This window comes from Miniopterus schreibersii (assembly GCF_964146895.1).
Source record: "Miniopterus schreibersii genome assembly, chromosome: 2".
Taxonomy (NCBI): domain Eukaryota; kingdom Metazoa; phylum Chordata; class Mammalia; order Chiroptera; family Miniopteridae; genus Miniopterus; species Miniopterus schreibersii.
The window spans coordinates 106,758,913-106,770,132 of NC_138102.1; the positions used below are offsets into that span (position 1 = coordinate 106,758,913).

At 39.8% G+C, this 11,220-nt stretch overlaps 2 protein-coding genes across 2 annotated transcripts in view; both read left to right on the forward strand.

Moving 5' to 3' along the window:
- TULP3 (TUB like protein 3) overlaps positions 1–11,220 on the forward strand; it is an 80,590-nt gene that overhangs the window by 66,213 nt on the left and 3,157 nt on the right. Inside the window, exons 5-10 of the mRNA XM_081130548.1 lie at positions 4,082–4,212; positions 4,595–4,792; positions 7,657–7,769; positions 8,525–8,639; positions 9,907–10,005; positions 10,663–10,834. Coding sequence (XP_080986674.1) covers positions 4,082–4,212; positions 4,595–4,792; positions 7,657–7,769; positions 8,525–8,639; positions 9,907–10,005; positions 10,663–10,834 — 828 coding nt within the window. The remainder of the gene's footprint in view (positions 1–4,081; positions 4,213–4,594; positions 4,793–7,656; positions 7,770–8,524; positions 8,640–9,906; positions 10,006–10,662; positions 10,835–11,220) is intronic.
- TEAD4 (TEA domain transcription factor 4) overlaps positions 1–11,220 on the forward strand; it is a 130,145-nt gene that overhangs the window by 36,348 nt on the left and 82,577 nt on the right. The gene's annotated exons all lie outside the window — the stretch shown is intronic.

Consider the following 11,220-nt stretch of genomic DNA (forward strand, 5'->3'; position numbering starts at 1 on the left):
AGAGAGACATTAATGATGAGAGTGAGTCATCAATCGGCTGCTTCCTGCATGTCCCACACTGGGGATCGACCTCACAACCCAGGCATGGACCCTGACTTGGAATTCAGCCGAGACCTCTAGTTTCATGGGTAGACTCTCAACCACCGAGCCTCCTTGGCTGGGCTCCAACACTCATTTTTATACACCAATAATGAACTTAGAAAGAGAAGCTTAAAAAACAATCCAATTTACCATTGCAACAAAAAAATTAAGATACTTAGGGATAAACTTAACCAATGAGGCAAAGGACCTATACTTGAAAAACTACAGAACGTTACAAAAAGAGATAGAAGAAGGTATAAACAAGTGGAAGAATATACCATGTTCATGGATTGGTAGCCTTAATATCATTAAAATGTCCATCCTACCCAAAGCAATCTATAGATTCAGCGCACAATCCCTATCATAATACCAATGGCATATTTCACAGATCTAAAACAAATACTCCTAAAATTTATATGGAACCAAAAAATACCTCTAATAGCTGCAGCAATCTTGAGAAAGAAGAACGAAGTTGGAGGGATCACAATACCAACTATCAAGCTATGCTACAAAGCCCCTGTAATCAAAATAGCCTGGTACTGGCATATGAACAGGCATGTCATATCTATCAGTGGAACAGAACAGAGAACCCAGAAATTGACACAACCTGTTATGTTCAATTAATATTTGATAAAGGAGGCAAGAACATACAGTGGAGTAAAGACAGTCTTCAATAAATGGTGTTGGGATAATTGGACAGGTACATGCAAAAAAGTGAAACTAGACCACCAAAAATGAAACTTATACCATACACAAGAATAAACTCAAAATGGATAAAATACTTAAATGTAAGTCATGAAACCATAAAAATCCTAGAAGGAAACGTAGGCAGCAAAATATCGGACATCTCTTGTATCAGAATTTTCACTGATACAATGCCTGGGGCAAGAGAAACAAAGGAAAAAATAAAGAAATGGGACTATATCAAAATAAAAAGCTTCTGCACAGCAAAAAAAATCAGCATCAAAATGAAAAGGGAATCCACTGTATGGGAGAACATAGTTACCAATGATACATCTGATACAGGGTTAATTTCTAAATATGTGTGTGTGTGTGTGTGTGTATATGTATATGTATATGTATATGTATATGTATATGTATATGTATATATATGAAATGATCAGAGGACCTGAATAGACACTTCTCCAAAGAGGACATGCAAATGGCTAAGAGACATGAAAAAGTCCTTGATGTCACTATTAGAGAACTGCAAATCAAAATGACAATAAGGTATCACCTCACACCTGCCAGAATGGATACCATTAATAAATAAACAGCAAGTGCTGGTGAGGATGTGGAGAAAAAGGAATCCTAGTACACTGCTGGTGGGAATGCAGACTGCTGCAGCCACTATGGAAAACAGTGTGGAATTTCCTGAAAAAATTAAAAGTACAGCTGTCATTTGACCCAGTGATCCCACTTCTAGGAATATATCCTAAGAAGCCAGAAATATCAATCAGAAAGAATATATGCACCCCTATGTTCATAGCAGCGTTATTTACAATAGCTAAGATCTGGAAACAACCCAAGTGCCCATCAGTAGATGTGTGAATAAAAAAGCTGTGGTACTTTTACACCGTGGAATACTGTGCAGCTGTTAAAAAGAGGGATCTCTTATCCTTTGAGACAGCATGGAGGGACCTGAAGAGTAATATGCTAAGCAAAATAAGCCCGTCAGAGAAAGACAAGCATTACATGATCTCACTTATATGTGGAATCTAATGAATAAAATAAACTGATGAACAAAAAAGATTCAGAGACATTGAAGCATGGAACAGAGTGACATACATCAGAGGGAAGTGGAGGGGGCGGGAAGAGATTAACCAATGAACTTATATGCATATATGCATAGGCCACGGACAGACAATAGTGCGGGGAAGGATTGTGGAGGGGGTGGGAGCAAGATGGAGGGGGTCGTTGGGGAGGGGAAAGTCTGTAATACTTTCAACAATAAAGATAATTTTTTTATAAAGAGGGAATTTAGTTTCTGCCTTAGCTCTATCTCTTTCTCTTGGGCAAACGACTCTCCCTGAGCCCCATACTCTTTTGGTTTGTTGTTGTTAATCCTCACCCAAGGATACTTTTTCCATTGATTTGTTAGAGAGGGGAAGGGGCGGGGTGGGGTGGGGGGAGAAACACTGATGTGAGAGACACACATCAATTGGTTGCTCCTGCACTCACCTGGCCAGGGCCAGGGATCGAGCCTGCAACGGAGGTATGTGCCCTTGACCGGAATCAAACCTGTGACCCTTTAGTCCTCAGGCCGAGGCTCTAACCACTGAGCAAACCTGCTAGGATGAGCCTCATACTCTTATATGTAAATGTGAGTACCCTACTTCTTTTATAGCACACATCACACTTTATGTTTGTGTTCCTCTCTAGATGTGCCATAAACAAATAAAAAACAAAACAAAAAATAAGACTACCAGTATCTCCTCCACAGACTCATATAAATATGAGGATAAAATAAAAACAGTTTTTTTAAATTATTACATTTATTGGAGTGACATTGGTTAATAAAACATAGTTTTTAATCAAATAGTTTTTAATTTTCTGTAAGAGGTGCTTCATAAATCCAAAGAATAGTATTTTAGACATTCTCAACTCAAATTAATTAGACTAGAAATGAACAGAACGCAGGGGAAAAGTGACTGACATAGAGAACACTGGATCATTGAATTTTTTTATTGTAAAATATACATAAAATTTATGACTAACCATTTTGTGGTAGTTTTGTGGCATTTAAGTACATCACATTGTTGTGCAACTATCATCACTACCCAGCTCCAGAACTTTTTCATCTTCACAGAATAAACTCTGTACCTATTAAACAGTAACTCCCCATTCTCCTCTCTCCTCCGTCCCTGGTAACCACCATTCTGCTCTCTCTCTCTGAATTTGAATATTCTAGGTACCTCATGGAAGTGGAATCATAACATTATTTGTCCTTTTGTGTCTGCCTTATTTCACTGAGCAGAATTCTTCATGATTCATCCAGGTTGTGGCATACATCAGAATTTCATTCCTTTTTATGGCTGAATAATAGTCCATTGTATGTATATACCACAATTTGTTTATATCTGTTCATCAGTTGATAGATATTTGGGTTGTTTCCACCTTTTGAACATTGTGAATAACGCTGCTGTGAACATTGGTGCACAAGTATCTGTTTGAATCTCTGCTTTCAGTTCTTTTGTGTATATACTCAGAAGTGGAATTGCTGAATCATGTGGTAACTCTATATTTAATTTTTTAGGAACCACCATAGTGTTTTCCACAGTGGCTGCACAATTTTACATTGCTACCAGCAATGCAAGAGGGTTCCAGTTTCTCTACGTCTTCACTAACATTTTGTTTTGTTTATTTAATAATAACCATCCCAATAGCTTGTGAAGCAGTGTCTCATTGTGGTTTTAATTTGCATTTCCCTAATGACTAGTGATGTAGAGCATCTTTTCATGTGCTTATTGGCCATTTATATATCTTCTTTGGAAAAATGTTTGTTCAAGTTGTTTACCCATTTTTGAGTTGGTTTTGTTGCTAGTGAGTTGTAGGAGCTCTTTATATATTCTAGATATTAATCCTTTATTAGACATGATTTGCAAATTTTTTCCCCATATACATAATGTTCTGAAGAGCTAAATTAGGGTGGCAATAGTGGAAAGGAAAGGGGAGGGGAGGGGAGGGGAGGGGAGGGGAGGGGAGGGGAGGGGAGGGGAGGGGAGGGGAGGGGAGGGGAGGGGAGGGGAGGGGAGGGGAGGGATGTATCTGAGTGAGAATATGAAGAAAGAATTGTCAAAATTTGGATAAAGTAGCTGTGTTTTAAGTCAGAATAGCTTAGAATGTTTTAAGCAAGAAAGTTAGAATTCTCTGTGGTTCAAAGATTTATTTTTGTTGTGCAACTATCATCACTACCCATCTCCAGAACTTTTTCATCATCCCAAAATAAAACTCTGATTTTTAAAATCAGTTTTGCTGACAGTTCTTCCTTTTCTGCCAGGTATCTCAGGTAGTTTGAACTTTGATGAGGAGGAGACTGATGGGGAGGAAGAAGGAAAAAAATTAATGTCTCATTCACCATATTCAGCGGCAGAGAGACCCAATTCTGCATCCAGCCAGAAATCAGCCACAGTATGTAGATCTGAAACTTCTTCCTTTGGAGCTAATTTAACTATTTCCCAAATATACCTTCAGTATTTAAATAAAACCCTCATTACTGAATGAGGGTTGCCTCAAAAGATTTAAGTTCGAATTTAAACATAAAGTTCATGACCTCTCTGGTTGTGTCTCAAGCCGGCTACTGTGAAGCTATATCCCATTTTTGTACTTAGCTCCACCATTACCCCCAATATTCATATACTTACTTAACTTCTCAGAGTTTTCCATTATTTTGTCAGAAGACTGAAGACATAGGGATAAATTAATGTTATTTTATCCATTAAGTGTTTCTCAAAGAGACTATGAGGTTTTTCTGACCCTTCCTCCTTTTGCTCATGAATGGCTATTCTTCCAGGACACAGGAGCTTCTGGTACTTCAGCCCAACACACTGATAACCAGCTGGGAGAAGTAGAGAATTTAGAGGACTTTGCTTATAGTCCTGCCCCTCGAGGGGTCACAGTCAAGTGTCGGATAACAAGGGATAAAAAAGGAATGGATCGGGGTCTCTTCCCCACTTACTATATGCACTTGGAGAAGGATGAAAATCGGAAGGTATGAAAATTGATTTTTTTTAAAAATATATTTTTATGGATTTCAGAGAAAAGGAGAGGGAGAGAGACAGAAACATCAGTGATGACAGAGAGTCATTAGTTGGCTGCCTCCTGCATGCCCCCTAGTGGGGATCAAGCCCAAAACCCAGGCATGTGCCCTGACCTGGAATCAAACCCTGACCTCCTGGTTCATGGGTCAATGCTCAACTACTGAGCAATACCGGCTGGGCGATTCTTTTTTTTTTTTTTTTAATTATTGATTTTTAGAGAGAGAGAAAAAAACATTGATTTGTTCCATTTATTCATGCATTCATTGGTTGATTCTTTTATATGCCCTGACTGGAGATTGAACTTGCAACCTTGGTATATTGGGATAATCAACTGAACTATCTGGCCAGAGCGAGAATGGATTATTAAGACAAATCTTGAGAGAGAGGGGAAGAATGTGGTAATAGATTGTTGATGGGTCTTGTGGTAGGGGAACAGCACTGATACTAGGACCAAATCAGCTGGAAGTAGATTGTATTAATTGCCAGGTGCTATGTTCTCACTATCTTCAAAGAGCCCATAGTCTAATAGGCAGAATCTGCCCCCACCCTCAAGAAAAAGGTTTTATCCAGAATGTAAGAAAATGGAAGAGAGCATTTGAATGTAATTATTTTCACCTCCACCCCTTTTCTGGGGTGGTGGGTGTTAATGTGTGCTCTTTGGTTTTAATTTTTATTATAGTAGAACACAACATTGTAGGAGAAAGAGCAAGTTGGGTTTTTTTTGTTAATCCTCACCTGAGGATATTTTTTCCATTGATTTTTAGAGAGAGTGGAAGGGAGGGACAAAGGGGAGGGGGAGGGAGAGGGGGAGAGAAATATCTATGTGAGAGACACATTGATTGGCTTCGTCCTGCATGCACCCTGACAGGGGCTGGGGAATGAACCTGCAACCCAGTTACATGCCCTTGACCCGGAATCGTATTCATGACCCTTCGGTTATCGGGCCAACATTGTAACCACTGAGCCACACCAGCCAGAGCATAAGAGCAAGTTTTAGGGAAGAGGAGGAATCGGAAATATAGAAGAACATACAAGTAAAAAGTATTGTTTCTCACCCTAGAAATTCTAATTTACTTTGTAGCTAAGTTTGAGACAGTTTAATACCTGCTAATGAACAATGTGTTTTGTATTAATACCAGGTCTAAGTGGATGATTTTAGGATCCTAGAAATTAGATGATAATAATAGGTATCATGGTTATTATAACCACTATTTATTGAGTGTTTATTATGTACCAGGCAAGTGCTAAATGCTTTATATATATTATCACCTATAATCCTTATGACAACCTGGTAAAAGAGGATTTATATCCCTGCTTTATGGACAAGGTAACTGGGGTTTAGGAAGTGGTATTCTACTCCAAATCACACCAACAAGTGGCAGAGCCAGATTCAAATCCGTATCTGTTTGATTCCAAAGTCTCCCCTTAGCTACTACCACTTTTCTGCTTCCCTGTTATTGTCCAAGTCCAGTAGGATTTAGCAAGGAAGCATAAATGTGAGAGTATTCATATCACTGAAGTCACAAAAATTTAAAAAATACAAAGAACCCCCCCCAACAAAATACAAAGAAAGTATTAGGAATGCAGTGGCAGTGGAGAATGGGAAGGGTAGGCATTCAGGATCCTGTCTCTCCTACAGTTGGAAAGACTCTTATTCATGGAATTGGATGAAGATTTTTTAAAAAGTCACTGGAGGTTTTGGAGATAAAGTTGTAAATAATTATACGGAGAACCAAGCTAGCAAATTTAGAAAGTTGCATAGTAGGGAAACACTAATAGTGAATTCTGAGACACATTATGGAGGGTCAGGGAAAGAGATAAAGACCCACAGATGGGTCTTCTCTGAGAAAACACCAAATGGCAATGACACTGGTGCTGAGCTGGGTGAGACCCTGCAGGCCGTGGTGGGAGGCCTCAGTGAGTTCTGTCTAGGGTAGGGATCAAGGCCATGGAGTTCATGAGGCAGGGTCAAGGGCAAGGGGTGATGCCCCTCACTAATTAGGCTATCTGGTCAAAGACACAACCAAGACCCCAAAGGAGATCAATCACTTCTGCCTGCCCATCAAGGAATCTGAGAGTGTTGATTTTTTCTAGGGGGCATCCCTCAAGAACGAGGTTTTGAAGATTATGTCCATGTAAAAGTAGACTCATGCTGGCCAGCAGACCAGGTTCAAGGCATTTGTCAACATTGGGAATTACATGTTGGTCAGGGTGTTACATGCTACAGGGAAATAGCCACTGCTATCCATGGGGCTATCATGCTGACCAAGTTCTCTGTAGTCCTTGTGTGGCGAGGTGACTGGGAGACCAAGATTGGCAAGTCCTACACTGCCCCGTGCAAGGTGACTAGCCGATGTTGCTCTGTGCTGGTAGCTTCATCCGCACCACCAGGAACACTAGAATTGTCTCAGCCCCTGGGCCCAAGAAACTGCTGCTGCTGGGTGGCATTGAGGACTGCTGCACCTTGGGCAGGGGCTGCACTGCCATCCCAGGCAACTTTGCCAAGGCCTTTGATGCCATCTCCAAGACCTCCTGCTGCCTCACTCCTGACCTCTGGAAAGAGACCATGTTCACCAAGTCTCCCTATCAGGAGTTCACTGACCCTCTTGTAAGGACCCACACTGGAGTCTCTGTGCAGAGGCCCCAGGCTCCAGCTGTGGACACACACAGTTTTATACAGGAAAATTAAAGTGAATTAGATTTAACTGCTTGATACTTGATAGGCACTGCTAAACATTTACTAAGTAAGTACGTAGAACAAACCATAGCAATTCCCTTGACTTCATTTTTGACTGACCTTTTTTTCTTTTTCCAGATATTTCTTCTTGCTGGCAGAAAACGAAAAAAGAGCAAAACATCCAACTACCTTATCTCCACTGATCCAACAGATTTATCTCGTGAAGGAGAAAGTTATATTGGCAAACTCCGGTGAAAGCATACTTGTATCACTGTCCTATTCTTTCTGATACTTTTATTCCTATTGTAAAAAATAATATAAATGGAGCCACTTTAAAAGTGGACTTAGAGCTGCCATCCTGGAGGAATTGACTTGCAGGTCTTATGCCTCAGACCTTTGGAATGTTGAAAAAGGGCAAAATAACCTTTGGACTGAGCCTAAAACAGTTTTGTGCCAAGATAACAAGAAAGCAGATATTATGACTACTAGACTGATGGCTGCCTGACTAAGCATTAAGAACGTTATTTAGAATTAGTGTCACTCTGCTAGCTTATCTGCCCCAATAGCCATGTCTCCCTTGCATCGATGTAATTGTTCCCCTTCCCTTTCTCAAAAATACCTCTTGCCTTTGTCTTCTAATGGGAACACTATTTGGGTTTCTGCCTGAATCAGTGCTTTCCAAATGGCTATTCTTTTTTTATCTCAAATAAATGCTTGCTACCTCTCACTTTAGCCTTTTATTTTTAGATTAACCCTATAGTTTCAGAATAATCCTTTTTTGTTTTGTTTTTTTACAGTGAACATGTATTAATGTTGCAATCTAAAGAAAAAGAAGTTAAAAGAAAATCTAAGTCCTTCCATTGTTTTAATGGGAGATCTTTGAAAAAGTGATGAGGAACATTTAGGTGTTTGGAGAACAGGCAGATATTCTATTACCTTTCCTAGATTGTACTTGTGAAAGAGAAAAAATATAGATCATTATGGTGACTTTTACTTTTGATTCCAGATCCAACCTCATGGGGACCAAGTTTACAGTTTATGACCATGGTGTCAGCCCAGTCAAGGCCCAAGGTCTGGTAGAAAAGGCCCATACCCGGCAGGAGCTGGCAGCCATCTGTTACGTAAGTGCTGTCCTTGGATTGTACTCTCTTCCTTAATTTCCTGATGTCCTGCTGGCACTTCAAATTTTACTTGAACTGAACTCATAATCTTCCCTCCCAAGCTTGTTTCTATTTCTGTGATCCTCTTTTCTGATGCTGGTATCATTTTCTCTATATAGTCAAGTTTTAATCATTTATGAATTGCCAAGTTCACTTACTCTTTTACTGTTGTAATATGTCTTGCCTTCTCTTTTCTTAATGCCATTGGATTAACAGACCTTCATTACCTCTTAACCCATTGGCCAGGGGCTACAATAAATTACAAATTGATGTCTTTGCTTTTAGTCTTTTTTATCTAGTTCATTCTATACTGCTGCCAGATAAATCTTCCTAAAACAGAACTCCAGGTGATCCTGCTGTTTTCTGCCTCAAATCTTTTATGACTTCCCATTGTGTACAGAATAAATCCCTAACACTTCAGTCTTTCCTTTCAGACTGTCCTAGCAGCACCCTCCCCATCCTGTTTCTGTCATTCTGGCCACACAGCCCTCCTATCATCCTTTGCTCCGCCATATGATCGTCTCTCTCCTGGGAGCCTTCCCTTTTCCCTTCCTTGTCTTTTGCCATATCAACTGATGTAATCAGAGAAGTCTTTCCTAACCGCTAGGTGTGGTTGACATTCCTTTGTATACATCCCCATGATACCTGGCGCTTCCTTTCAGAGTTGTTGCTTGATCCCAAAGACTCAATGTGTATGACTGTGCATGACTGTCGTGTGTGTGCATGTGTGTACGTATATGAATACACACACAAACATATCCACCTATTTAATGTGCTTATTTCATTCATATATAATGTGCCTGGTTGATAGGCATTTGAGTTTTTACCTCCTGATACAGGCCCCATTTAATTTACACTCTTAATTCTCACTGTAGATCATATAGTGCCATGCCCTCATTGGGAAATAAATATTTATTGATGACAAAATTGGACAGTTTGCTCACAGTTGTCTCAAAGTTCGTTTAAGATTAAAGAGTAAGAATAAATTTTCAAGCCAATATAATCTATTTTAAATTCAAGTGTTCAAATTAGGTTTAAAAAGAATAATATAATCACTTTCCTGGTTTTGATTCTCTGTCTCTCTTTGTTTAAACTACAGTAATAATGAAACAACTTTAGTACTCTTGGCATTGTCAACATTTTACATGTCCAAGTAAGTCTTGCATCAAGTATGTCGTCTTGTTTTTCTTTCTGTTTCCAAATTGAGTCTTACTTACCTATCTTCCAGGAAACAAATGTATTTGGATTTAAAGGTCCTAGGAAAATGTCTGTGATCATTCCAGGGATGAATATGAACCATGAACGGATTCCATTTCGGCCACGAAATGTAAGAATATATTTAATCAGCAAAGGACTCTAAAAGACAAGAGTACAGTACAGAAGAGGTCAATCCAAAGATTATTGATTCTTCCAGAACCCCAAACTGGAGTAATGCTCATACTCTTATTTATTTATTTATATGTTTTATTGATTTTTTTAGAGAGAGAGGAAGGCAGAGAGAGAGAACCATAGATGTGAGAGAGGGAGACATGGATTGGTTGCCTCCCGTATACACCCCAACTGGGGACTGAACCTACAACCTGGGCATGTGCCATGACTGGGAATCAAACCCGCAACCTAGGTATGTGCCCTGACCAGGAATCGAACTGATGACCTTTTGATGCCTGGGATGATGCTCCAACCAACTGAGCCACACCAGCCAGGGCACTCATGCTCTTCTTCAGGAGATCCATCACTCCAGAACCGCAGAAGTACATTGCAGAGCAATTGCTGGAGTGCTTGATTTGCAACCACATTATCTAGCAAAGACAAATGCTAGATAATCTGTAAAAATTTTTAAAAACCCAGCTTAATTTTTGGCTTTGTTTCTGTTTTACCCTTTCTGAAATGGAAAAAATATTCCTTGCTCCACCTGTTCCCTCACAGAGTTCCAAATGGTTTCTTATGGTTCTCAGTACAAAGTAATGATTTTCCTTTCAAACAGGACCATGAGAGCTTGCTTTCAAAATGGCAAAACAAAACCATGGAGAACTTGATTGAGCTGCACAACAAGGCCCCAGTCTGGAATGATGATACTCAGTCCTACGTGCTGAACTTCCATGGCCGGGTCACTCAGGCATCTGTGAAGAACTTTCAGATAGTCCACGAAAATGACTGTGAGCTACAGGAGGGCTGGATGGGAATAGGAGGGAGGCTGTTCTTCCATGGTGGTGAAATGAACATTTCTTGTCACTGATAGGAACCTATATTCAGGAGAGAATTATCTAAGAAAGGAAGGATTTCTTTGGAAAGACAACAGTGTTATAGTAAAACTTCTGAACCAGTGTTGTTGAGACCAAAGAGTGTGACAGATTTCTTCCTGTGGCCAATCAGAGAAGTCTTAGATGAGGCTGTTTGGGAAGCAAATGCCAGTGACCCTCACTCAGTAAAGGTTCCTTGGCAGCTCTAGCTCATGGAGCTTGTTCTGTTCTCGGCTAGCTACTCTTGACTTTTCTCTCCTCTTCCCTATCTTTTTTTTTTTTTTAAATATATCTTTGTTGAT